The sequence below is a fragment of the Azolla caroliniana genome, unplaced genomic scaffold (assembly GCF_043228905.1).
Source record: "Azolla caroliniana isolate FFs.n. ecotype wild unplaced genomic scaffold, voAzoCaro1.0.p SCAF_12, whole genome shotgun sequence".
NCBI classification, from domain to species: Eukaryota; Viridiplantae; Streptophyta; class Polypodiopsida; order Salviniales; family Salviniaceae; genus Azolla; species Azolla caroliniana.
Window position 1 is genome coordinate 8,145,107 of NW_028230447.1, and position 26,557 is coordinate 8,171,663.

Here is a 26,557-nt window from a genome sequence, read left to right on the forward strand (position 1 = left end):
ACGGTGACCTCGAAGAAGAGATCTACATGCAGCAACCGGAAGGATTCGAGAAGAAAGGGAAGGAGCACCTGGTATGCCGGTTGAAGAAGAGCCTTTACGGACTGAAGCAGGCTCCCCGGCAATGGTACCGGAAGTTCGACTCCTTCATGACCGACGAAGGGTACCTCAAAACGCAGTCCGACCACTGCGTGTTTGTGAAGAAGTTCGACGGAGGAGACTCTCTAATACTCCTCCTGTACGTGGACGACATGTTGATCGTCGGACGGGACCAGGTCAAGATACGGATGCTGAAGAAGGCTCTTCACCGAACCTTCTCAATGAAAGACCTGGGTCCGGCGAGGCAAATACTGGGGATGCACATCATCCGGGACCGGAAGAAGAAGCAGTTGTGGCTGTCACAGGGGAAGTACGTGACAAAGGTGCTTCACCGGTTCAACATGTCGGAGGCAAGACCGGTCGGATCGACCCTCCCGGCAAACTGCAAGCTGTCCAGCAAGCAAAGTCCCAAGACAAAGGCTGAGAAGGAGGACATGATGAAAGTACCATATGCCTCTGCCGTCGGAAGCTTGATGTACGCAATGGTGTGTACAAGACCGGACATAGGATATGCAGTCGGAGTGGTGAGCCGGTACATGAGTAACCCCGGCAAGGAGCACTGGAACGCGGTCAAGTGGATACTCCGATACCTGAAGGGCACGGCAAACGTGTGCCTCCGATTCGGCTCCGGTAAGCCCGAACTCGATGGATTTACCGATTCGGATATGTCGGCTGATGCAGATACCAGCCGGTCCACATCAGGGTATGTGATGACATATGCAGGGGGAGCTGTTTCGTGGCAGTCGAGGCTGCAGAAGACGGTTGCATTGTCAACCACGGAGGCGGAGTACATGGCGGCTGTTGAAGCCGGCAAGGAAATAATATGGATGAAGGACTTCATTAGAGAGCTCGGTATCCGGCAGGAGGAGTACCGACTCTACTGCGACAGTCAGAGTGCCATCCACCTTGCGAAGAACGCGGCCTATCACTCCCGGACGAAGCACATCCAGCGAAGATATCACTGGATCCGGGAAAGGATAGAAGACCAGGAGTTCGTGTTGACGAAGATCCACACGGACGAGAACGGGTCAGATATGCTGACCAAAGTGCTCACACCCGACAAGCTAGAAGCATGCCGGAAGAGGATCGGATTGGAGAGACATCCCATGCCGAAGTGAAGGGGGAGTTTGTTGGGATTTCGGTCCCTCCGGATGGGATGTCCGGAGATGAATGACGGCAAGCCCGGGTCTGGTTACGGAACCGGATGATGAATAGTACCCGGCACGGAGCCGGATGACGAAGATCCGGTTACGGAGCCGGATGACGAAGACCCGGCTCCGGAGCCGGATGATGTAGACCCCGGCTACGGAGCCGGATGACGAATGTACCCGGAGAGAGATCCGGATGCGGGGACATATCTGTGAATATGTTTGCCAAGAGCCCTTGAGGCTATATTTGTAAATAGCCCGAAAGTCATATGTGTATAAATATGACTTAGGGCAAACAGTTTTATGTTGTTGCTCATTTTATGTTCTAGTCGAGAGAGCGGAGTGAGAGCAGCCGAGAGAGAGAGAGAGAAACGAAGAGGTCGACGCCTCTGTGTAATACCGCCGCCTGTGGCGAGGACAGCGAGCTCAAGGTCGTCGCCTTGCAGCTCGCCATTGTATATTTCTCTGTGCATAGTTTGGTTTGGAGTCTCGCACTCCCGTGGTTTTTCCCGTATAGGGTTTTCCACGTTAATCCCTGTGTATCGCGTCTTTATCTGTATTTCCTATTTTCTGCTGCATTGATCCGCGATTACTCGGTTGTGGCCGAGAGGAGAAAGGAATCAAATAGGTGATACCTTACAGAGGTTTGGTGTTTAGATATTTGCTACCTACCCATCTGTCGGAACATATACGAGTTCCACTTCACTGGAGAGGACGTGGTCACAGATAAAATGATAGTGCACCTCAATATGCTTTGTCAAAATGTGGAAGATAGGTTCTTTGCTAGTTGGATGTTGATGAGATTGTCACAGTATATGATTGTCGGCTTGGACACCTCCATGTGCAGATCCTTCAAGAGCCTCTTTAGCCATATGACTTCTCATGTAGCGACAACTCCTCCTCGGTATTCGGCCTCAATACTCGCCAACACAACTGTTGGATGCTTCTTACTACTCTAGCCGATCGCGACGCTTCCAAATGAAAACACAAATCTGGATGTTGATGTATGATCGCTGGCATTTCTGGCCCAATCGGTATCCATGTAGCCAACAAACTATTTGGCTGCTCCGGTCCGATATAGCATCGCCCTATCCTTCATGCCTCTGACATATCTAATGATCCTTTGCACACACTGAAGAAGTTTGGTTTTCGGTTGCGACATAAACTAACTGATCAAGACGATTGGATAGTTGAGCTCTAGACGGGTAATGGTTAGGTAAATTAGGCTTCAACTATCTACCGGAACCGTGTTGGGCTGCATGCCGTTCCCTATCCTTGGCGAAGTTGAAGAGCATACTCCACACATAATGTCGTTGGCTGATTAGTATGCCTTCTGGGGTGCGGATCACTTCGATATCAAGGAAGTAGTGAAGGTCCTCTAGATCCTTCATCTCGAATGATGCCGCTAGTTGGACTTGATGCGACCGATTTCTTCAAGATTGTCAATATAGGGAGTTGGCTATATATTTTATAAGGCTTGTGGGTTGATGTTAGAAAGATTAAGGATAGGAAGAAGAACAATTAAAAGTAAAGTGTGAGAAAGAGCTGCCACTAGAGTGTCATGGTGTTGGTTAACGCAACCACGGGCCAAAGGGGGGCTTGGCCTCATAGGCCCCTTAATGTAGAGTCGTGCATTGCTGGCTAAAATGGTGGTTTGTTGCCTCCTGCCAGGTAAGGGGTGCTGGAAGGTACTACTTCGCAACAGGTCGCAAGCAGGGACTCCCAAGTATGGTAGGCCTTGGCCCGACTCCTTGAATTGGTGTTGCACGAGCAGAGTCCCACCCAAGCTGGCTTGCCATCCGGAGGACATGGTCGTGAACTCCATCTTGCGGGCATGGTGCCATCTACGACAGCATTTGGTCAAGCACAACCCGGAGACATTGACCGCATGGACTAGACAGCCACTATTCTGGAATCCTCACGTGCGAACAAGTGATGACACGATGCTAGGGCAACTTAAGGGCCTAGCATGGGGAAAGCTGGCACAAACAGGCCTCCTATCTATAGACGATTGGAGACACATGGTTGTTTCAGGAAGAGCCCAAGAGGACCTTTTCCCTCCCCTCAAGGGAGCTACGAAAATGCGAAGACTGATAGTTGAGGCAGTTGACAGGGTTCCGATGGGGGAGGCGAGAGAACATGCATGGTTCGGTCTCTTTGACAAGGCTGGAATGGTCAAGTCGCTAAAGGGTGTGAGCGGATCGGGGAGAGATACAGTTTTTGGGGACAATCAGAGCAGGGGCTCTTAGCACCCAATCCGAGTGGTGGCATAGGTTGATAACATCTGGAAGACAGACCTGGATGTTGCTAAGGTGGAACCCCATTGGAGGTTAAGGGTATACGACTGTCGCCCCCTTGTCGATCTGGATTGGGACCCAGGGGACTTCAGATGGAAACATGACGATAGACTCCACCACTTCTTCGATTACACCACTAAATTGGGTCGGACTTTGCAGCTGCAGCTAGGCGCCCCCCTTCGCAATGGCTGGCGAACATTGGCCATCCTCGATGAGGCACTCATTACCTTTTGGAAGGGTCTCTGGCGTCTCCACATGCCTGAAAAGATCAAGCTCTTTTGGTGGCAGATTGGTCATAATGTGGTGCCTGTTGGCAAATGGCTAGATAACGTGGCGGCCCGTTAGGTTGCCCATTGTGCTCTCGACCTATTGAGACTCTGAGACATTGTCTGTGGGATTGCCCTCAAACTCAAAAGGTATGGGATAGAGTGACTCGCCTCCTTGCGGCATGTGAAGTTGAAGGAACAGCCTCATGGAGCGTTGTGGCATGGATTGATCACTCGGTCGAAGGGTGGACGAACGTCGTCAATGCGGATAGTTGGTGCTGTGTATGCACGAGAGGCAAAATCGTCAAGATCCATTTTGAAAGAGGCTTGCAACCCGCATCCCCTAGGTTTCCGGAAATCTGGATGTTGATCGCATGTTTCACCTTGTGGTATATATGGAAAGCGCGTTGCCTCAAGGTTTTCCCAGGTACAATACGGCCCCCGGAGGAAGTGATCATGGACATATGGTTCGTGCTTATCAGCTACATACGAGGGCAATTGGAAGAGGTTTGCCGCCACTCCAACGACGTGGTCACTGCCCGTTTGCGCTTTTGGCAAAAATGGCGGAACACACCTATGGTGAAGCAAGGCGGCAGTGGCCCGAGGTGGAACTACCAGCCCCCTAAACCCTAAACCCTAAACCGATTCTTTGAAGCTATAAAAGGAGGAATAGAGCTCATTGACATGGATGGACATATTGAGATTGAAGGCCTAAGGTTTGTTGTTGGTCGGGTTACCAAATATCGAGAAGGATGAGAGGCTTGAGACAACAAAACTGACATTAGTTAGCACCTACATATTGCCTTGGTTCGCCATTTCCCAATGACCCATCCATGTTGGATTCACCAAATTTGTGTCAAGATGTTTCACTCTCCTTAAAAGATCGTGGCATGTGTGGGTGGAACCACACGCTATTTGAAACCAAGAGATTCTAGAATTGAGGAAAGATAGATTGAATACAAATTTGAAACTAAGCAATTGTACTAAAAGAAAGCTAATTAAGTTTTAGATTTTTTTATTCCAAGAAACATCATAAGATAACCCAATATGAGAGTAGTATTTAAATGGATTTTAGGGTAACCCAAATTGAAAGTTGATATATGCATGTGCTTTTTATCTATAAGTTATCCTAATTATAAATACGTTAATTTTTTGCAATGTTTAGAACTTCATAATGTGCAAATGTGAACATGTGTTAGCCAAGTAATCTTTTTTAGCAATACCTGTTACGAGCATGACCATATAATATCCCGTGGTAAGAATTTACCGTAGTAATCTATACACGTGGATAAGTGTGAGGGTTAAATGAGAGTGTAAAGAAGGGGAGGATTACTTTTATCCTCGGGATTGAGACAACCCATTAGGTCAAGTGTGAACTTGCCTGGGGGCCTTGGGTATCGCTATAAATAAGAGGCCTAGCTACCCTCATTTGATCATCTTTTGACTACATCGAGACTCTGCTCGTGTGGTGGGTCAACTCTTGTAGCGAGCGCGCCAGCACCAAGTACGACTCGACGCCACGGCGGTGGTATGGGACGCCGATCGAGGCTCGAGTCCGTCTCGATCCCTTCGCTCGGGGGTGGTCGGGTGGATCGGCACCCTTCTTTCTCTTTCTCCTTTCTATCTTTCAATTCTTTATCCTTATCTTAAGCTTACATTAGTGCTATGATCTATAATATTTGGTATCAGATTTTTGTACTAATGTTTCTTTGTTTTTCATTTGTCTTTTGATTGATGCTGATCGATCGTTGTGCGGTTGGCCTTGATCCAGACAACGATCAACAAAGAACTTCGGTAACTCTTTCCATAATTTTCTTTCTATTCTCTCTTCTCCCATCTAATCATGTGTTTAGTTTATATGTAATTTTTTTCATTAAGTCAATGATGTTGTAGTGGTCTTTAATTGATTATCTAAAACGTTTACATATGTGCACGAGGTCAATACCTCGTTTGACATGTTAATAATATGTGATGAGTGTCGTATGCGTACGAGGTTAATACCTCAATTACGTATTACGTTCACGAACATATGTTACGTTTGCGTATGAGTTTAATACCTTGATTTGTTGTAAACGATATGCGTTTGGTCTCGTATGCGTAAGAGGTCAATACCTCCATTGCGTATTACGATGATCTCTTATTTGTGGATGTTTCGTGTGCGTAGAGGTATATACCTCGATTACGTATCTCGATCACATCATTTGTGGCTATTTTCTATAACGATATGTTGAATATAGGCATATGTGGTCACATATATACGTATTTGATCGTATATATGTGATAAGTAAACATATGTGTATATTCGTTATTACGTGATTATATCGAAAGTTGTCATGATCGGGAAAAGGATGTTGGTGGCCGTCCTCACATTTTTGTGAGAATGGCGTTGTCACCATCCCATTTTCAACAATTTTTTATTGTTGACAACCCCGTTGATGACCTCGATTTCGTTACGTAAAGAAACGCAATAGCCATAATGATGTTGAGTACGTAGGGCTTGACCCACTTCAAGTGAGGTCGCTCCAATGACGCACGTATCCAACATCCCTCCCTCGTTACATGGATACGATGCCACCATGAGCTCGTTCTTACGAGAGGCATTCGTAATGACGTGACCATGTGATGGCCCACATGAGCCTACTACGAAACGAGGGCTCATTTGGCTTGACCATTAGGTTGCACTTTGGCGTATGCCATCGTAATTATGAGACTTGAGGTTAGGTAACGTACCAACATAGTTTTGGTAAATGAGGGCGAAATAAGGACCTTGACATATATGTTCTTTTAAAAAAACATATATGATCAATTGCCTCGCATATCTCTTATACGCATCAAACATTAAACATTCGAGAAGACCAACTTACTTGGTTGGCTCAAGTGTTTAATGTATTTGTTCTCGAGGTCTCGAGTTCAAATATGACCAAGACCATACAACATCCTTGATACATATGACTATACCACATGTTTAGACTTAAGGTCTAAGTGCACCTCGGGGTCCTCGTAATAGGACTTAAAGAGCCGAAACCACTTATGTGGGCACCGAAACATAGTTTATTGTTAACATTTTTTTTCGTGTATAAACTATTCATGACGCGAACATACATGGTTGAGCCTCGGGGAGCCACCATGAAAAAATCGATATAGAGATCAGGGAAAGACATTTTTTTGTCACCCCCATGGTTTTTAAAACACCTTTGTGTTACCATAGTAACCTGATCTTGAACCTCATCTCATACGTCTAGAGGGGTATTGACATGAGATAATGATATCGATTAATGCTCGCCCATGATATGTTTACATCACGACATGATGTTATGACTATATCTCTGACCTTATCCTATTTCTTTTCCAGAAATAATCTTTAATGGCTCAAATTAACGACCCGATGTCATCAGCTCAAGCGGAAGGAACTCAAGGGAATCCTCCTGGACAAATGTCCACTGAGATGTATTTGGCACAAATAACCCAATTCCTTAGTTTCACCGCTCAACAGATGACCGAACTTCGGCAATCTCAGAGTGCTCTTGAGGCACGTGTCATTAGTCTACAACGTGAGACTAATAGACCTGATGAGCGACAAGGTGAACCATCATTTGTCGTTAAGCCATTTACGGGAGACAAAAAGGAAAGAACCGAAGAAGCAATCTGCACATGGCTGGGACGATGGGAGTCTCATTTTGAGCTCTATCCCACGCCAGATAGTACGAAGATTGCATATGTCGGCCGAGAACTCGGGGGTAAGGCCGCCGCCTGGTGGCGTGGCCTCCGTACTATGGGGAAATTGCCCGATACCTGGACAGATTTTGTCACGGTTTTTAAGGGCCAATTTCTGCAACCTCCCTCTCGAACCGAGGCAGCACAAGCTTTAATGAACCTCTCTAGCAGGAAATTTTCCTCGCTAGAAGACTATGTTCACCATGCTAGAACCCAAATCCAAAAATCGGGTCTAGAAGGGGACAATTGGTTGATAGCTTGTTTTGTCAATGGCATCCCCAATTCGGACTATCACTGGATAGTGCACGATAAGGATCCAAAATCCTTCGAAGAGGCCGTTGAAATAGTTCTTCGCTATCAACGCACTTCGAAGAAGGACCATAACAAACCCAACGAAGCGCCCGGGACTAAGCAGTTGCAATTTGTTGGGAAACGCAAGACACCCAACGAATTCCTGGATCGCGATTGTAAGCGACAACATCCTTTTTGTGTATTCTGCAAAAAGAAGGGTCATACAAAAGATCAATGTCGAAAGCTCCAACGGAAAGAGCACGACAACAAAGCTAAAGCTGCAGACCATAAAGGTCAGATTCCTAATGTCCTTCAGGTCTATACACATCATTTAAGTAATTGTCAATGTTCTTTCCCTCACTATGTATTGGGTCCCAATGATTTACTACGTGCAAACGGGTATATCAATGGATCTCCCGTACAATTTTTATTTGATTCGGGAAGCTCACACAATTTTGTGAATGATCGTTTGGTTCAGATATGGGGAATCCAACCCACCGTAAGTGATCACACCTACACGGTGCACTTGGCTGATGGAAGAGTACAATACATCAACGGGGCGATTCATTCATTAGGAATTTCTATTGATACTTATATAGAGGAAGTAGACTTCCATGTAATGAATCTTTGTACCACCGATGTAATAATGGGTTATCCCTGGTTTTATAATAAAAACTCTTCTTTATTTATTGATTGGGTTCGTCATTCCATTTCTTTTGTACTGAACGATTGTACGCATTTTATTCAATGTGTAAAAAAACAATCCCTCTCGATTGTTTCCTCGTGTCCATCAATATCTGAGTTGTCTTGTTCTACGTTATTTTATTGTGTACTTGATCCGGACATTCACGTTTACAATATCGATAATGTCCCGATTCAATTAACATATTTTGAACAACAACAACTTGATGAAATCATAAATGATTTTCATGATGTTTTTCCAAGTGAACTACCTGATGGGTTACCTCCTAAACGTAATATAGACCATCGTATAGATATTGTACCTGGTGTTGCACCAATAAGTATACCTCCGTATCGCTTAAGTCAATCCGAAGAAGATGAGGTATCTAAGCAACTCAAGGACTATTTACGAATGGGTTATATACGTTATAGTAAATCTCCATGGGGTGCACCAGTTCTCTTGGTTAAAAAGAAAGAGGGCACATGGCGTATGTGTATTAATTACCGACGCTTGAATAAAGTGACGATCAAGAATTCATATCCATTGCCCCGGGCTGACGATCTAATTGACCGTCTCCAGGGAGCTCGGTATTTTACGAAACTTGATCTCCGTACTGGCTACCATCAAATACGAATAAGTGAGGACGATGTTCCTAAAACGGCATTTCGTACGCGCTATGGCCATTACGAGTTTTTGGTTATGCCTTTTGGTTTGACCAATGCTCCGGCTACTTTTCAACAAGAAATGAATGACATTTTCCGAGAACAACTTGGAAAATTTGTCGTTATTTTCTTGGATGATATTTTAGTTTATAGCCGTACATTACAAGAACATGCTAGACATGTCCGCTTTGTTTTACAAACATTGCGTGACAAACAGTTTTATGCGAAGATCTCAAAATGTGAGTTCTTCAAGAAATCAATTACTTATCTAGGACATCTCATAACCGAACGAGGAGTTGAAATTGATCCTTCTCGCATTGAGAAAATCAAGCTTTGGCCCACTCTTCGGAATATTCGAGAAGTTCGATCATTCCTTGGTTTTGTGGGGTTTTTGCGAAAGTCTCTTCGTAATTACTCCCAATTGACGACGCCGTTTACTGATCTTTTAAAAGGTCAAACGCGTAAGTCTACAAAACCTATTGTGTGGAATGCTACACTAGACCTTGCCTTTAAGGAACTCAAGGACCTGGTTTGCAAGGCTCCTTCACTTCTTTTACCCGATCCTTCAAAACCTTTTGAGGTTGAAACCGATGCAAGCGATTATGCTATAGGTGCTGTCTTGTATCAAGATGGTAAACCAATAGCATTCGAGAGTAAGAAACTTGATTCTGCTCAATGTCGGTATACCGTTCAAGAAAAGGAATTATTTGCAGTTATACATGCGCTCAAAACATGGCGCCATTATCTTTATGGAAATCACTTTGTGGTAACTACGGACCACGAGTCATTGAAATATTTTTGTGACCAACAAGACCTGAAAGGTCGTAAGGCACGATGGGCTGATCTCATCCAGGACTTTGATTTTTCCATACGATATCGTAAAGGTTCCATGAACATTGTCGCTGATGCACTAAGTCGCATCCGTGAAGTTAACACGCTTAGCTTCACTGAAATATCATCAGATCTTTATGATCACCTTCGAGGAAAGTATCCTGATGACAGTTATTTTGCAAAATACTGGGCAAGAGTTGAGTCTGGAACAGACACCACCACATCCTCGAAGGAATACTTCCACATTGCTAACGGTTTGCTCTACCGTAATGGGAAGGTTTGTGTTCCAGATTTACCCGAGGTCAAAAAGAGGATTCTTTTTGAATGCCATGATGCACCCTCAGCAGGGCACCCTGGAATACATCGTACACTCGTTCTCATCTCCACTCAATTTTATTGGCCTAAGATGCGTCCTGACATACATAGCTATGTGACTAAATGTCACCAGTGTCAGGTTAACAAAGCCGAGCGACTTAAAGCCGCAGGACTTTTACATCCCTTGGACATTCCCAATAATAAGTGGGAAAGTATATCCATGGATTTTATTGTTAGCCTTCCTCGCACCCAAAAAGGTCATGATGCCATCTGGGTTGTCGTTGATCGACTAACTAAAATGGCCAGATTTATTGCTACTAAAACCACGGTAACAGCTCCTGAATTGGCTTACCAATTCGTTGACGAATTGTTTCGTTTTTATGGGTCACCGATGGATATCGTGAGTGATCGAGATCCAAAGTTTACTAGTGACTTCTGGACACAAGTCTTTAAGAAGTTAGAAACTACGTTGAGCATGAGCTCCACGGATCATCCTCAATCCGATGGACAGACAGAACGAGTAAATCAAATTATTGAGGACATGCTTCGAGCATACGTTGGTGCAAAACCAACAAAATGGGAACGTTATCTCCCAATTTTGGAGTTTGCTTATAACAGCTCCAAGCATACGTCGACGGGATATAGTCCTTTTATGTTGATGTATGGTTTTCAGCCACGAGCCCCGATTGATGTTACTATACATCATGATGAGTTGCGAAGTACGCAAAACTTCCTTCGGGATATGCAAGATATGTTGCATATTGCACGAGATAATATAAAAACAGCTCAAGATAGAGCGCGTTTTTATGCCGATCATCATAGGCAACCTCGTGTATTCAACCCTGGACAGAAGGTATTTTTACGTGTACCTCACAATTCCAAGACATTGTCTACGGGTAAGTGCGCTAAGTTAGCCCCACGATTTTGTGGACCTTTTACAGTCCTCAAACGCATTGGGTCATCAGCCTATCGTCTCGCTCTTCCCGATGGTGTCGGAATTCATCCAGTCTTTCATGTGAGTCGTCTAAAAGAACTTCTAGGTTCTGGCGACAATACAGTTACGACTGAAACTCTGGTTACTTCTGAAGAATTATCTACTAAACCACATCTACCAGAAAGAATTCTCGATGTTAAAACAAAAAAATTACGTACTAAAGAAATCCGAGAATTTAAAATAAAATGGCTGGATAAATCAATAAAAGATGCCACATGGGAACGCGAAACTACTCTTAGAACTAACTTCCCTAACTTTCCATTGCAAGAGTGCAATGTTTTAAAGAGGGGGAGTATGTTACGAGCATGACCATATAATATCCCGTGGTAAGAATTTACCGTAGTAATCTATACACGTGGATAAGTGTGAGGGTTAAATGAGAGTGTAAAGAAGGGGAGGATTACTTTTATCCTCGGGATTGAGACAACCCATTAGGTCAAGTGTGAACTTGCCTGGGGGCCTTGGGTATCGCTATAAATAAGAGGCCTAGCTACCCTCATTTGATCATCTTTTGACTACATCGAGACTCTGCTCGTGTGGTGGGTCAACTCTTGTAGCGAGCGCGCCAGCACCAGGTACGACTCGACGCCACGGCGGTGGTATGGGACGCCGATCGAGGCTCGAGTCCGTCTCGATCCCTTCGCTCGGGGGTGGTCGGGTGGATCGGCACCCTTCTTTCTCTTTCTCCTTTCTATCTTTCAATTCTTTATCCTTATCTTAAGCTTACATTAGTGCTATGATCTATAATAATACCCATGTGTGTGTGTGTGTGTGTGTGTTCGTAAACCACACCATTTCAGTATTGGTGGCACCAGGTGTCAACGGCAACACAACATTGGCCTCCAGTAAGCCACACATCCTCTGGAATATGCCTTGGAATCAGGCATCCTCTTCTATTGCAATACATTGTTCATAATCATAGCCTCCTTGATCGTCATCATGACTTTCAAGAGTTGGAATAGGTAACTTCATTGTTCACTTCTTAAAGATCTTTGCGTGGTGTCTCACAATCAAAACTCAAAGAAGTGTACCGTCTAGTTTGTTGTATTGATATGTCCCATTTTCATAAGCATACGGTAGTTAGTCCCTTTTTTTATAGTGAAACTCCTTAAGCTCCCAAACTACCACATGTTCCCATGGGTCACAATTCCTAATGGTTTTGTCCCAAGATTATGCCTTCAATTTTGATTCCTTAAGTTTATGTCCATTGTATCTTCAGCATTAAGGAATGAAATACAAAACTTTTGAAGGTGGGTTTGACCATTTCCAAAACTTGACGTCCCTAATTTAATCCATAATGAGTTTAATCACATCCCAAGTGGATACATTGCCAAATTCCTTGTTTATGTTAACTTGGAAATCTCGACAACAATGAGGGAGAAGTTCTCAATCACAATGGAAAGATTGAAAACAACGTTTCTAAGAACATCCAAATCGCAAGTTTCCATTTTGGGAATTTATGTATTAGTGTAGAAAGAGCATATCAAACAAAGGATGATCATTTGTATCATATATATTGCCTAAATTACAAATCGTTTTAGAAAGATATGGATATTGCAAAAAAAATTACTAATCCCATATAATATCAATCTTTTAATTGTTGCTTAGTAGAATTTTGACATATAATGTTAATCTTTTAGTTGTTGCTTAGAAGCAAATAGTTCATCTGAAATATCATCTAAATGTACATATAATCAATGTAAGTGTTGTTGTGTTGTAACCAAGTACACCCCTTCGATATTTCTTGTATTTGACTCATAAAGGTTGAAAAATGAATAATGCAATGTTAATGTTTACAATGAATAGGCAAAAAGATATATTTTGAGGCTTTATTCACTAATACATCAAGACCAATTCTTTGATATATTTGTGACTTACCTTACCTTACATGGGTTAGTAACACCTAAACAACCTATTTGTGTTATTGGACTTTCTTTGTGTCCGCTAATGAAATTTTTTAGCCCACAAATTTAGTTTCTCAATACTCATCCCCCAACTATGTGACCAAGACATAGCCAATCTAATCTCCTAGATTACACTATATCAATAACAGTTTCTATTTGTGCTACAAGTTTTTGCAGAAATTTAAATGTTTCGCATTTTGGCGACTTTTTTTGTTTGATATTTTTTGCCTCTTAGAATTTACTATGATTGAGATCTTATGAAAATCCATAACAAAACAAAGGTAAAACAAAACATTACATGATTGCTCTAAGGATAAGTAAGAGACAAAGGGGATGTTGAATTAATCACAAATCATTTTTTTTTTTTTTTTTTTTCAAAGTAAAGCTACTTTCCCATTAGTTAGGAAGGATTATTACATAGAGTCTATAAGGAAATTTATACACACATCGGGGAGACTTCCTCCGATCAAGCCAAAGAAGATGAGCCACTTACATTGCCTTGCGGCCTAACTTAATGTAAGAAGCTACCTATATCCAAGGCAATGCCCTTCAATGTGGCCTCGTACGAGTCGGCTCTTGGGGCCTACACCGAAAAGAGGGTGGCAGGTGAATAGGAAACAACCAGCGTGGGGGCTGGTAGTTCCACCTCGGGCCACTCCCGCCTTGCATCACCATAGGTGTGTTCCGCCATTTCTGCCAAAAGCGCAAACGGGCAGTGGTCACGTCGTTGGAGTGGCTGCAGATCTCTTCTAGTTGCCCTCGTAGGCAGCTGATAAGCGCGAACCATATGTCCATGATCACTTCCTCCAGGGGGCGTACCGTACCTTGGAAGACCTTGAGGCAACGCGCTTTCCATATATACCACAAGGTGAAACCTGCGATCAACAACCAGATTTCCGGAAACCTAGGGGATGCGGGCTGCAAGCCTCTTTCAAAACGGATCTTGACGATTTTGCCTCTCGTGCATACATAGCACCAACTATCCGCATTGACGGCGTCCGTCCACCCTTCGACCGAGTGATCAATCCATGCCGCAGCGCTCCACGAGGCTGTTCCTTCAACGTCACATGCCACAAGGAGGCGAGTCACTCTATCCCATACCTTTTGAGCTTGAGGGCAATCCCACAAACAATGTCTCAGAGACTCATTAGGTAGAGAGCACAGTGGGCAGCCTAACGGGCCGCCCCGTTTATCTAACCATTCGCCAACGGGCACCACATTATGACCGATCTGCCACCAAAAGAGCTTGATCTTTTCAGGCATGTGGAGACGCCAAAGACCCTTCCAAAAGGCAATGAGCGCCTCATCGGGGATGCCCAATGTTCGCCAGCCGTTGCGAAGGGGGTCGCCTCGCTGCAGTTGCAAAGTCCGCCCCAATTTAGTGGTGTAATCGAAGAAGTGGTGGAGTCTATCGTCATGTTTCCATCTGAAATCCCCGGGGTCCCAATCCAGATCGACAAGGGGACGACAACCGTATACCCTTAACCTCCAATGGGGTTCCACCGTAGCAACATCCGGGTCTGTCTTCCAGATGTTATCAATCTGTGCCACCACTCGGATTGGGTGCCAAGAGCCGCTGCTCTGGCTGTCCCCAAAAACTGTATCCCTCCCCGATCCGCTCATGCCCTTTAGCGCCTTGACCATTCCAGCCTCGTCAAAGAGACCGAACCATGCATGTTCTCTCGCCACCCCCATCGGAACCCTGTCAACTGCCTCAGCTATCAGTCTCCGCATTTTCGTAGCTCCCTTGAGGGGGGGGAAAAGGACCTCTTGGGCTCTTCCTGAATCAGCCATGCGTCTCCAATCGTCTATAGATAGGAGGCCTGTTTGTGCCAACTTTCCCCATGCTAGGCCCTTAAGTTGCCCTAGCATCGCGTTGTCATTCGTTCGCACATGAGGATTCCAGAATAGTGGCTGTCTAGTCCATTCGGTCACTGTTTCCGGGGTGTGCTTGACCAAATGTTGTCGTATATGGCACCATGCCCGCAAGATGGAGTTCGTGACCCTATCCTCCGGATGGCAAGCCAGCCTGGGTGGGACTCCACTCGTGCAGCACCAATTCAAGGAGTCGGGCCAAGGCCTACCATACTTGGGAGTCCCTACTTGCAGCCTGTTGCGAAGAAGTACCTTCCAGCACCCCTTACCTGGCAGGAGGCAGCGAACCACCATTTTAGCCAGCAATGCACGACTCTGCATTAAGGGGTCTATGAGGCCAAGCCCCCCTTTGGCCCGCGGTTGCGTTAACCAACACCATGAGACTCTGGCGGCAGCCCTTGGGTTGTCCTTACCTGACCATATAAACCCCCTAATGGCAGCCTTAATCGCGTGCAAACCTGCAGGGTCCATAATCCAGCATGAGACTGAGTGCCACATGGTAGCGAGCAGCACTTGGTTCGCCACAAGGACCCTACCAGCGAAGGACAATTTTGATCTACTCCACTGGTTCAGCTTCTTACTTATTTTGGCTTGTACGTGGGCCAATTGAGCTCCCTTGGGGATTGACCTCCCCATCGTAAATCCAAGGTACTTGAAAGTCGTCCCACTAGGGACCCACGTAAAATCGGCATGGGGTTGCCATCTTGGTGTCTCCTGTTCGCTGAACCATAGACCTTGGGTTTTATTCCAATTGATCTTGGCACCAGCCGCTTGACAAAAGTCCTCGACAAGATGTTCAGCCTGCTGTAAATTCTCCTCATCACCTTGCAAGAAAAGAACCGTATCGTCGGCATATTCAGATAACAGCAAATCTTCAGTCGCATTGGGGATGGGCAATCCCCGCAACCCGCTAGTTGGTGCTTGTAAGTAGGCGGAGAAAGCCTCGGTTATAAAGAGATAGAGATATGGGGCTAGGGGACAGCCTTGCCTCACTGAGCGTTGTAGTTGGAAGGCGGGTCCCCTAGATCCAGCCATCAGCACGCTACTCGTAGCTGTCCGATAGAGTGCAGAAGTGCAATTCCTCCATTTTTGAGGTAGGCCCAAAGCTCTCATCACATTTTCCAAGAAGGGCCATAACACTCTATCGTAGGCCTTCTCAAAGTCTAGCATCAGAATAGCCGAGCTCGATACGGAGCACCCGGCCAATGCCATAGCTTCCCAAAGAAGCAACACATTATCAAAGATACACCTGTTCTTGACAAACCCAGTTTGATTGTCGTGTATGATGTCCGGTAAGAAGCTTGCTAATCGCTGAGCAAGGACTTTAGCGAGTATCTTGTATGCCGTGTTAAGGATCGTGATTGGACGCCATTGGCGCAACTCTAGGCTTCGCTCTTGGGATTTGGGGATGAGATATATCATCCCCTCAGCCAGACCATTCGGCATCTTTCCTGAGGACCAAATCTCTTGGAACCCGGCTTCCAAGGACGGGATAACACATTCCCAATGAATCTCGAAGAAATCTCGTGAGAGACCATCGGGACCAGGGCATGCACCCCTTCGCAATCCCCTAAGTGCCTCCGAGAGCTCTAAACGAGAGATGGGACTATCGAGCACAACTTCCATCTCTTGGGTTACCTTGGGGTGAATGCAAGACATCACTCGATCAGCCAGCTCCGAGTTTTGCCGCACATGCGTAGGTGCGAGGAGGTCACGATAATATTGTGTTGCCATTTCCAGAACCTCAGTCTTGTCCTCCGTTATTGAGCCGTCTGGTTTTCGCAGCCCGTGTATACGTCCACCACCACCCTTGGGTGCCTTGTAGTGAAAGAAATGTCGGTTGACCTTGTCGTCTTTTCTAGCCCACCATGCTGCGTTTCTTCGAAACAGCATTCGGTTCTTCTCCAAAGTCCTTTCTTGTACCTTCATCTTTGCTTCCTCTAGTTTAGCTCTAGACCATTTGCAACCAGGGTCTACCTGTAACAGCCGTTGCGCTGCCGCAACGGCCTTCCTTAATTTTGTTTCAATGGCTCTAACCTGTTGGAGGGCGCGCTTGGTCTCTTGTTGTAAAAAGGAGGACGAGCGGGCCAATTTTTCCTGCAGATCTTCGCTGGCTGATTTACTGCCCATGGTGTCCTGCCATATACTCTGTAAACCGGCCTTCACCTCTTCACTCTTCATGATCTTTATGGGGATCTTTACATTGAGACTGCCCTTGCTATCGTTGGGTGGGTTAAGGTCTAGTGTCACCGGCTGATGATCTGAAAAGGTAAGGCCTGCCAAGATAGCAAAGGAGCCCCCGAGCTCTTCGAGGGATGAGCTGATGTATATGCGGTCTAGCCGTGCAAGACTACCGCCCCTAGCATTCCCGGCGGCTCTAGAAAAGTGCAGCGAATGTGAGCTTCGCCTAAGGGAAGAGCCCCATGTATCCTTCACCCCGATTTTGCCAATTAGGAAAGCCCATGAATCCAGCTCCGCACCATAAATAGGCCTCTGGGTCCCTCCTTTCCTATCTCCCATGTGTTCAGTCATGTTGAAATCACCTGCCATTACCCAAGCCTCGACATTAGGTAATGTTGTCGCGAGCATCCTCCAAAAGATTGCTCTCTCGGGGGCTGAGTTAGGGGCATAAAGATTTAGCACCCCAATCTGTAGGCGATTCCATTTCAGAAGCACGTATAAGGCCCGACCCTCCACCAGCGTGCCAGATGATGTTACTTCGTATCGGGCCCTATCGCTGATCGAGATGCAGACCCCTCCTCTTCGGTGGAGGTCACCCTGCGCAGCCGACCACCATGTGGTCCACCCACCCGACAAGGGGTTTACTAAGCTCTGAGTTCGCTCTTGCGAGAGGTGGTGTTCCTGCAAAAGCAATATGTCAATATGGCCCCCTATATTAAGGGGATTCAACTCCTCCTGAAGTCTTCTACACTCTTGGTGTTGTCGGCCTCCACCAAGGCCCTGTACATTCCACGTTAGGATCCTCATCCGAAAACGGTGACGTTGGCGCCCATGTTCGGGCCGATCTCCATGTCATGGGGCAAACTAACACCTGTTTCGGGGGGTATGGTCTCCACTGCAGGCTGCAAATCCCCTACAAGATTCTCAGCCGGTCGTTCTCGACCCGCTTCAAATAGATCCCGCGATACATTTGTGCTCCGAAGCGGTGGCACAACTTGCACCCCTCTATCTAACAGAGTCGTCGCCAAACCAGGTGTTGGTCTTCCTATCTTACCCTTTTCTTTGTCCTTGAGCTTGCCCGTCCGGATCCACGATTTCACTAATCTGAGGCCACTACCACATTCCCGCTCCACCGGGAGGGGGGGCTGTGCCAGCTTCTCTTCCGGGGTGGACGGTACAAGTTGGGGTTGCATCTCCATCGGGGTGGAGAACACGAGTTCGGGCTCCCGCGGGGGAAGGCGTGAGGAGTCACACGGGGACAGCATTGCTGCCAGCGTTGCTGGGTCGCCATCCCCTAACCCTTGAAGAAGTGTAAATCTGTTGGTAGCTCTCACCTGTAGGTCGGGTGCCTTGGCACTCCCGGAGAGGATCTTTACTCGTTTCAAGGGTTGCTCGTCCACGCTTGCTGGTGACAAGGTGGCAGGACTTCTTTCAAGGGGGAGGTCATGAAAGAGGGCGGGAGAGGAGGCACCTAGGCCTCCAAGTTTCCCCTTCTTCTTAACGGGTAGCCAAGGAGCTTCTTCACCCTTGGATGTCCCGACTTTGCCCGAGGGTCGTGGTCCCGAGCTTCCCTTTCCAATCTTACGAGGACACTCCTTAGCTAGGTGTCCTGTCTGTTTGCAAATGAAACACTGCCCCGGGAGTCCCTCAAAAACCACTTTTACCACTGTTAATCACAAATCATTTGATGGTTGGTGCCCAAATAAGAAAATGTACAAAGAGTTAAAATAAGTGAAAATATTACATGATATTCATACAAGAATCAAATAGTGGAAAGTTCTTATTGTTTACTTAGTAAAAACTTTACAACCCAACTTAACACTTTCAAGTATTTGAAAGTTTATAACAAACAAGTCTTCATTGTCGTCTATGATAAGCAAACCTTGTTTGAGAAATATACCATGGGAGAGTCCTCTCCTCAAATCATTAGGAACCTATATCTTCATGATAGGATAAATTTGAGTGGAGCTCGATATCTTCAAAAAGAGTTTTGCATAATTTTGCATCACAAAAAATGAATTATTTTAGAATAGGTAACTCAAGGCCAAAACTTCCAATGGATATACATTTTGTTTTTATTTTTATTTTGTTCCCAAAAACAAAACTCATTCCGTTAGTTATAAAATTCTATAGCTGAGGATGTTTAATACAAATCCCAAAAAGGATTCGATAGTTCCATCTTATGTGGAGTCCCACTACCTCAAGAAAAGGAGAGGACAACCATTATTGGATGAAGGCTAATCATTGATTTTTTGGCTCCATGGGATCCACCCGTGATGCATTTGTCCAATGTGCAAGTTAGAAGAGAAAATGTGAGCTTGTTTCAAATTTAACCTTTTGCACAAAGGTATACTTGTCTGTCCAAACTTTGTGACCATTTATAACCTTTTTAGCACTCTTAGATGCTTGAACATTTTAAATATCCCGTTGTTGTATATGAAGCTCTCACATCTACTTTTTCTATAAAAATGACGCATCAAAATTACAAATACTATAATACAAACACAAAGTAAATTCAGCATAAAAGGTCTAAGGATGAAGTTGAGATTACAAAGATGTACACATTTTAACACCTATTGCATGGTAAAATATACAACAAACCTTGGTTTCAAAAGGCATTAACTAATATACAACATAATACAAATCATTCTTTTGAATTATTATGCACAAGCGAAACCAATTAGAAAACTTATACCTAAGCTTAACATTAATTTCTTGAGATTTCAAAAATTTCAAAAGTGTATCCTCACACGGATAGTGCAAAGTCTCCGGGTAAATTATGTAGAATGCTTAAAACTTCCTTCTATATTTTGAGCACTAATGAATTAAAAAATGTCAAGCTCAGTCATGGGAAATCATGCATGAGCCATAATTATAGCTTATGCCTCCTCGAGTTACTTTGCATAACAATATTCATGTTTCAAAGTCATCTTTGATAGATCTTCTACCTTGTCTCATCAAAACAGCCATTAACGTAATTCTAATTCATAAAAGTAATCTCGATGAAACCAAAATTAGTGAAAATTAAATTATGACAAATTAGAATGTAACCATTGTTGCATTAGCACCACCATAATTACTAGAAATACCTAGTTAGTAGCACTAACTACATAGTATGACGTTAATATCATAATTTAAACACGTGTTTTGTTTCTTATGTAATTAATTTTGATATTCTAATACTTTGCAAGTTCCTAATTGTGTCTTGCTTAATGGTTGATTGATTTTGTGCAAGTAAGATTTATTTATTTATTAGTAAAATCTCATTTTCGTATATGGTGGGAAACACCTCAATGGCCTTGCATTTTTGTTACTTCTCCAAAATAATTCTAGTCAATTTTTGAAAGGCAAAAATAATGTAATTGCTCAAGCTCCCCACAAAACTACTTGAGATGGTTAATACAGGGCTTTCAAGAAAATAAAGCAAGCAAAATTTTGGATGTGCAAGGATGTCTACATGAACGATAGATGTGTCATGTGTTGTTCATGGATGCTCAAAATGGATCTTACATAGGAAAAAACGTACTTTTTAACGCTTGCCAACTTGGATCTACAGTTAGCCTTCATGAAAAAACATCTCACCTCACAAATTAATAAGCTCGCCTACCATTTTCCAACCAATGAAAGAACCCATGTGTTCACAATGCATGTGACTTTTTTCAGACACTAGGTACCCACAAGATTTGTTCAAAATGATATGAGAAATTGGGCTAACCTATGCTCATAGGATATCATTCCTAGCAAGAGATACATGTTAACTATAATTTAAAGTTACAACTATACATGATCCCACAATATTTACTCATGATGTACTTGCATTTAGTGCTTTGCTATCAAAACTATCATTTTGGGCGACAAAGCTTGCATGTTTACTTCGTACCACTTTAAAAAGTATCATATTTTATGAAAGGTGAAGTGTACTTGACATCCTAAACGATATCATCACTTGTAGTGTACAAGACGTTCAAAATAGTAGCATCTAATAAATTCTTAGAGAATACGGATCTTTAATACAAGTTTTCAAATTTCTTTCTAGAGGAATTTTGACCATGTTCACGACAAGCCTTGTTGATGAGTGAAGTTCTAATGCATTTAATACATTCTCTTTAGTCCAAACATAACACTTAGCATGAACTCGTTTTAAGAAAATCGGAACGTCATAAAAGTTTGAGATATCTTATTAGATAGCCATAAATAATATACATGCACGTGTTCATATACCTATCTAACTCTATTCACAATGATAACTACATAAATGGATAGAAAATGACAATATGAACAAACAAGTCCTAGGTGTATACTTTTGTTATCTTCATTAGGATTTTGATTATATTTATAGAACTACACAAATCATTGAAATCTTATTACCAAAATGTGTTATTAATAATTTTAGGCATCTAGAGCCCGATTTAATAAGGTTGGGGAAAAGGGGTCATCATATCACAAGGCAAGAAGAAAGATAAATGCGTAATTCTAAGAGATTGTAAAGTTTATTTAAAATTTAAGAAATTTGAATAGAAAGAGATGCATGCACATCCAAGTTTTCCATTGAATCAAAACATAGATGTCTAATTCCAAGCACCTCATGTAACTAAAATATTGCTTTGGCTTCAAGCCTTTCCAACTTTTTATATAGTAGCAACAACATAAATGTTACATATGTACATACCCAAGATAAAAAGGCAAGTTATACAATGTTGCATATTGAAGGGTTGCATCGACTTATTTTCTCATGCAATCATGGACAATTTCATGAATTAAATCATCAGAGATAAGAATTTCTAGCTCATTTGCTATAGATTGCATGTCTGTATGGAACCAAGACACATTGTCTTTAGAAAAAACCTCATTTGCAATACATGTATCTAAGTTGATGTCCTCCCTTGATTGTGAAGATATATTGAAGAAATGGCATAAACTCAAATGAGCCCATATATGTTCTAGAAGTTTATTTCCTGTCATGTAAAAGCATTGAGCATTGAGCCATGGAATTTCACAAGCCTTCAATTGGATTGAGACAATCTCACCCACAACATCAAACAATAACCTTCTAGCTTTTGAATCTAGGAACAAATTCGAACTCAATCTTTGGTAAGCCTCCTCGAGACTCATGAAAATTGTTGGGTCAAGACCATTCTTGTGTTCCTTCGAGAATGCATACTTCATCACATTCTCATGCTTGGAAAAACCTGCAAATGCAAGTATATCTTTGATATAGGTAAACTCCTCATGTCTTCCAAGAGGTATCTCAACCCCCCATACATTGGTTATAATTGGTGATCCACAAGTTGACTCTATACAATTGTTGTGTCCTATTGGTGACAACTCCTCGGCCTCCGACAATTCGAAAGCAATCGATGAAGAGAGGGGATGAGTGATAAGTGTTCCATGAATATTTCCATCTACATTGCAGATGAGGCATATATTTTAAAACCCATGCAATAACAAAGTGAGAAGATGTACTTATGGAACGATTCTTCAAAATATACCTTGATGTTGATACTTGGAATGCAATATTTCTTGTGTATCAGAATTTGGACTCTCCTCTTGGTATGGTAAAATCTCTAGTACAGAGATTGGACTTGGTTGCTCACATCTATCTATAGTTGTAGTCTCATAGGTGTTGGCCATGCTAGAAATCTCCAATGTGTTGTCAATGCTAGCCAACATTGAACCCCATCGATCATCACCTCGTATAAGCTTGTTTGGTGTCTACATGAGAAATAATAAGAAAAACATATAAATACCTAATCAATGTCTTGGAGAGTTATGGTGTGGATATTGGGGGCGAACTAAAATTAAGTGACATCATCTTTTTTCTTATTTAATCTATATTTAGTCTCACCTTCATCATCACAAATCTAGGTATGTTTTCTAAACGATAAATATCCAAGTTAAGTGGGATCACTTGGTCACCCGTGAAGTAGGGGTTAAATTATAAAAGTTCATAATGCCACGTCCTAACTATTTACATGTTGAGATGTTTAGGGAGCCATGATGTGAAAATTTCTAAGATTTTATGTGTATCACTTACCATGTTGTTATTCAAAGAAAGTGTATCGTGGAGATGGTTGTTTGAGAACTCCCTCTTCTCCTCGTCTTGGTTAGTCAAGCTTATAGACTCCTTGAAGAAATTGGTAGAATCGTTTTTGGATTCCTTCTTATTAGGTTCACTATAAATTTCCCCTTGCTCGAAAACAAGCTCAGCCCTTGGAAAATTGGAACCAATTGGTGAATGAGTCAAATGCAAACTACATTCTGAAGGATTTTGGTTTTTCTTGTTCTTCTTCTTCTTTTTAATTGACAAGAAATTGTCTTTCAAGATCAATAACTTTCCCTTGAAAATGGATGCTTCAATGACGGATTTCGATTTGTGTGAGCTTGATAATGCCCCAAGATTCTCTAGGTCACATTTTGAAATTTGATTACCTCGAGCAAATGAAGTTGACGGAGCAGAGAGAGACCTTGGAAGCAACTTTGCACTATGGTGATCATTCACATGTAACATATTTCCACACATGCTTCGAAGGTTAGAATTTTCTTGTTTCGCACTGGAAATATTATCTGACCAACGATAAGCATCCCCATTCCTTCGACTCTTCTCCTTAGGGATCATGCCATGATCCAATGTCATGTTAGTAGAAATCGTACCCCGATGAATCCTCCCTTTTCGTCTCTCTAAACTAACCGATCTTGGGATTACATCCTCATCCAAATCACTCCTAGAAGGATTATGACGAGAACTAACTGATAAGCCGCTCGAATATACTTGTTTCCCATCATCTCTCAAGCTTTTCCTTGACGATAACTCAAAATATCTATCACTCTCACTTCTTGCTCTTAGAGGTATGGATTCCCTTGAAAACCTTGCACTCCTCTCTTCTTCCATTTGTTGAGCTATTTTCCTAGCAATGTCTTTATAATGCTCGTCCCCAACGACATTCCTTCTCTTGATCTCCCTCCTTAAGTGTGAAGTAAACCCTAGACCCTTAGAGATATCTTTGGCATGATTCTCCTTGCCATATAATTCTTTTGCCTTTGCCTTGGTATTGCTCAAGTCCAATGAAGGTCGTATAAGGGGCCCATTAGTCACGGAAGGCTTCCTAGTATGGCTTGCATTTCTCCCCAAATTAGGTTTTAACACCACTATCTTTGTAGGCTTTATTGTCTCATCAAATAGTGCATGGTTTGGCAAGATCCCATCAAAATTATGATTGAACGTCTCCAGATTAGCACATGATATTGCTTCATCTCTCAAGTCGCGCCTCCTCCGATCCTTTCTCGACTCTGAGAAGCTCCTTCGGAGTGAATTAAGAGCTCCATGTGATTCTCCTCTAGCTCTCATGGACCCCACACTTTGATTGAATGCCTGAGAAAGCAACACTTTGTTGTTGGTTTGCATCATGAAGTGGGAGGCATCCGAACAATCCCAATGCCCTTCTTGGTCTTCTTCTCCATGGAAGAAGCATGGGGACAACAATGTCTCCTTGGTCGAGAGCTTGGCCGCGAATTCTCTCTTGAACTCGGCGAGCTGCTTCTCTTGTGGGTGATGTGCCGATTTCCTCAAAGGATCGGCTCCTTCATAGCCTATATTCCTTATGATGTCCCCCACACTAAGCGAAGAGATGGGATTGTTATCTAGTTTATCATGGTACAACCCTTGCGGACGCATCATTGCCGAGGAGCCATATAGATTTGAATCGTGATATGATCCTTGCGGACGCGTCATTGATGAGGAGCCATACATTTTTGAATCATTGGACATGATCGAGCGATTTTGTTGTTGTTGTTGTTGTTGAGGCAATGGATCCAAGCCCATGAGGCGCGCCACCACACTCCTCCTCGCCCCAGCCCCAGCCCCATGAGGAGGAAAATTGGCCTTCATCTTTGCACATTCTTTAGGGTTAGGGTTTGGATCGTCTCTAGCTGACCTCGGCGAATCTTCTCCGCAAGTTCTCCTCCTCAATCTCAAGGTGGACACCTCATACCCTACCTGTGCATCCAAAATCACCCTCTACATTATTTTAAATTTTAATGCAACAATGAAACACATTGATCTTGCACATACTGCACTTTCAATTTAATTTCAGGAAAATCCTCAATTAGTGACAATTTAAAGGCCAACCAACCCTAAATTTAGGGTTTGAATCAACCTCTATCTTTGCATTAAACCATGCACTTCATTCAGGAAACCTCCCCCAATTTAGATGCTATTTTACCAGAATAAAATCCTAAATTCAATTGAAACCCTAATAATAATAGACCCCAGCCCTAAATTTGAGCAAGAACCCTAATGTTGAACCACATCTCAATATTGGATAAGAGCCTTAATGTTGAAGAAGAAGCCTATTTATTTAATTCAGAACCTTATAATGGAGTAAAACCCCCTGATTTTCAATCAAAACCTGAAACTTGAATCAAACCCAAAATTTGGAGGAATTAAACCAAATCTTATGTTATGCGAACAAACCCAAGAAGGAAAAAAAACAAATTAAAATTGTAACCCAAAATTTTTGAGGAATGGACGAATCATAACAATGGATCATAATTATTATACCGGAATGTCGAGATCACGTCCCATTCTCATCATTCCATTATTACAAGAGGCAATATCCAAGCTGTTTCTAGGAGCTTCAAATCCTGCACAAGAAAATAACACACACACATATATAATTATTCAAATTATTAGCAAAAATTTTTAGTTTCCCGTGTGTTATATAACATAACTTTAAAGAGAAAAGGAATTGAGCCCATAATAAAAATAGAAATAATTAATATCTTACCACCAAAAATGTCATGTTTTGGAGGTATGTAATAATCTCTGCTATACTTAGCAGAGGAGGAGGAGATATCAAATTTCCCTATTTTCCTCTCTGATCTAGACATCTCAAAAAACCAATCTTAATCAATAAACCCAAAGATGTGAGTGTGTGTTTCTTCAGCCAAATAGAGGAGCTCTAAATTAGATTAGAAAAAGAAGAGGAGAAACTTAAAAGGAGCTCTACATGTAGCATGAAAAAGATAAAAGAGGGAGAATAAAGATCTACCACTGATAGAGGAGGATTTAATCCTCCACATACATACATACATATTTGCACACACACATTCATATCATCAAAATTTGCTTTAGCTTTTATAAAAGCCTTTTATATGTGTGTGTAAATCTCTCTACTTTTGTAGTGGGTTCTGGAGGAGCCTACATACATTTACTTTAGAGGAACCTCTTCCTTCCTTTTCACACTTTCACACTTTCCCCCCCCCCCATGTTTGAAGTGCCACATTTTGATTGATCGAACCCATA

At 43.1% G+C, this 26,557-nt stretch overlaps 1 protein-coding gene across 1 annotated transcript; it reads right to left on the minus strand.

Annotated features, from left to right (window-relative positions):
* Positions 1-21,787: 21,787 nt before the first annotated feature.
* LOC147857023 (uncharacterized) lies at positions 21,788-26,318 on the minus strand. The gene is made up of 5 exons (XM_087328794.1): positions 26,040-26,318; positions 25,814-25,896; positions 23,291-25,249; positions 22,746-22,968; positions 21,788-22,658 (listed from the first exon to the last, which is right to left on the minus strand). The coding sequence occupies exons 1-5, from the start codon at positions 26,140-26,142 to the stop codon at positions 21,979-21,981; spliced, it is 3,048 nt and encodes a 1,015-aa protein (XP_087184920.1). The 5' UTR covers positions 26,143-26,318; the 3' UTR covers positions 21,788-21,978.
* Between the last annotated feature and the right edge of the window lie 239 nt (positions 26,319-26,557).

Excerpts from the sequence above, each read along its gene's own strand:
- LOC147857023 (XM_087328794.1), bottom strand. The coding sequence starts at position 26,142 with ATGTCTAGATCAGAGAGGAAAATAGGGAAATTTGATATCTCCTCCTCC. Across the intron at positions 22,969-23,290 it reads TTTCTTTGAATAACAACATG|ACACCAAACAAGCTTATACG; the intron begins GTAAGTGATACA and ends TTTCTCATGTAG. Across the intron at positions 22,659-22,745 it reads TTCCAAGTATCAACATCAAG|ATGGAAATATTCATGGAACA; the intron begins GTATATTTTGAA and ends TCTGCAATGTAG.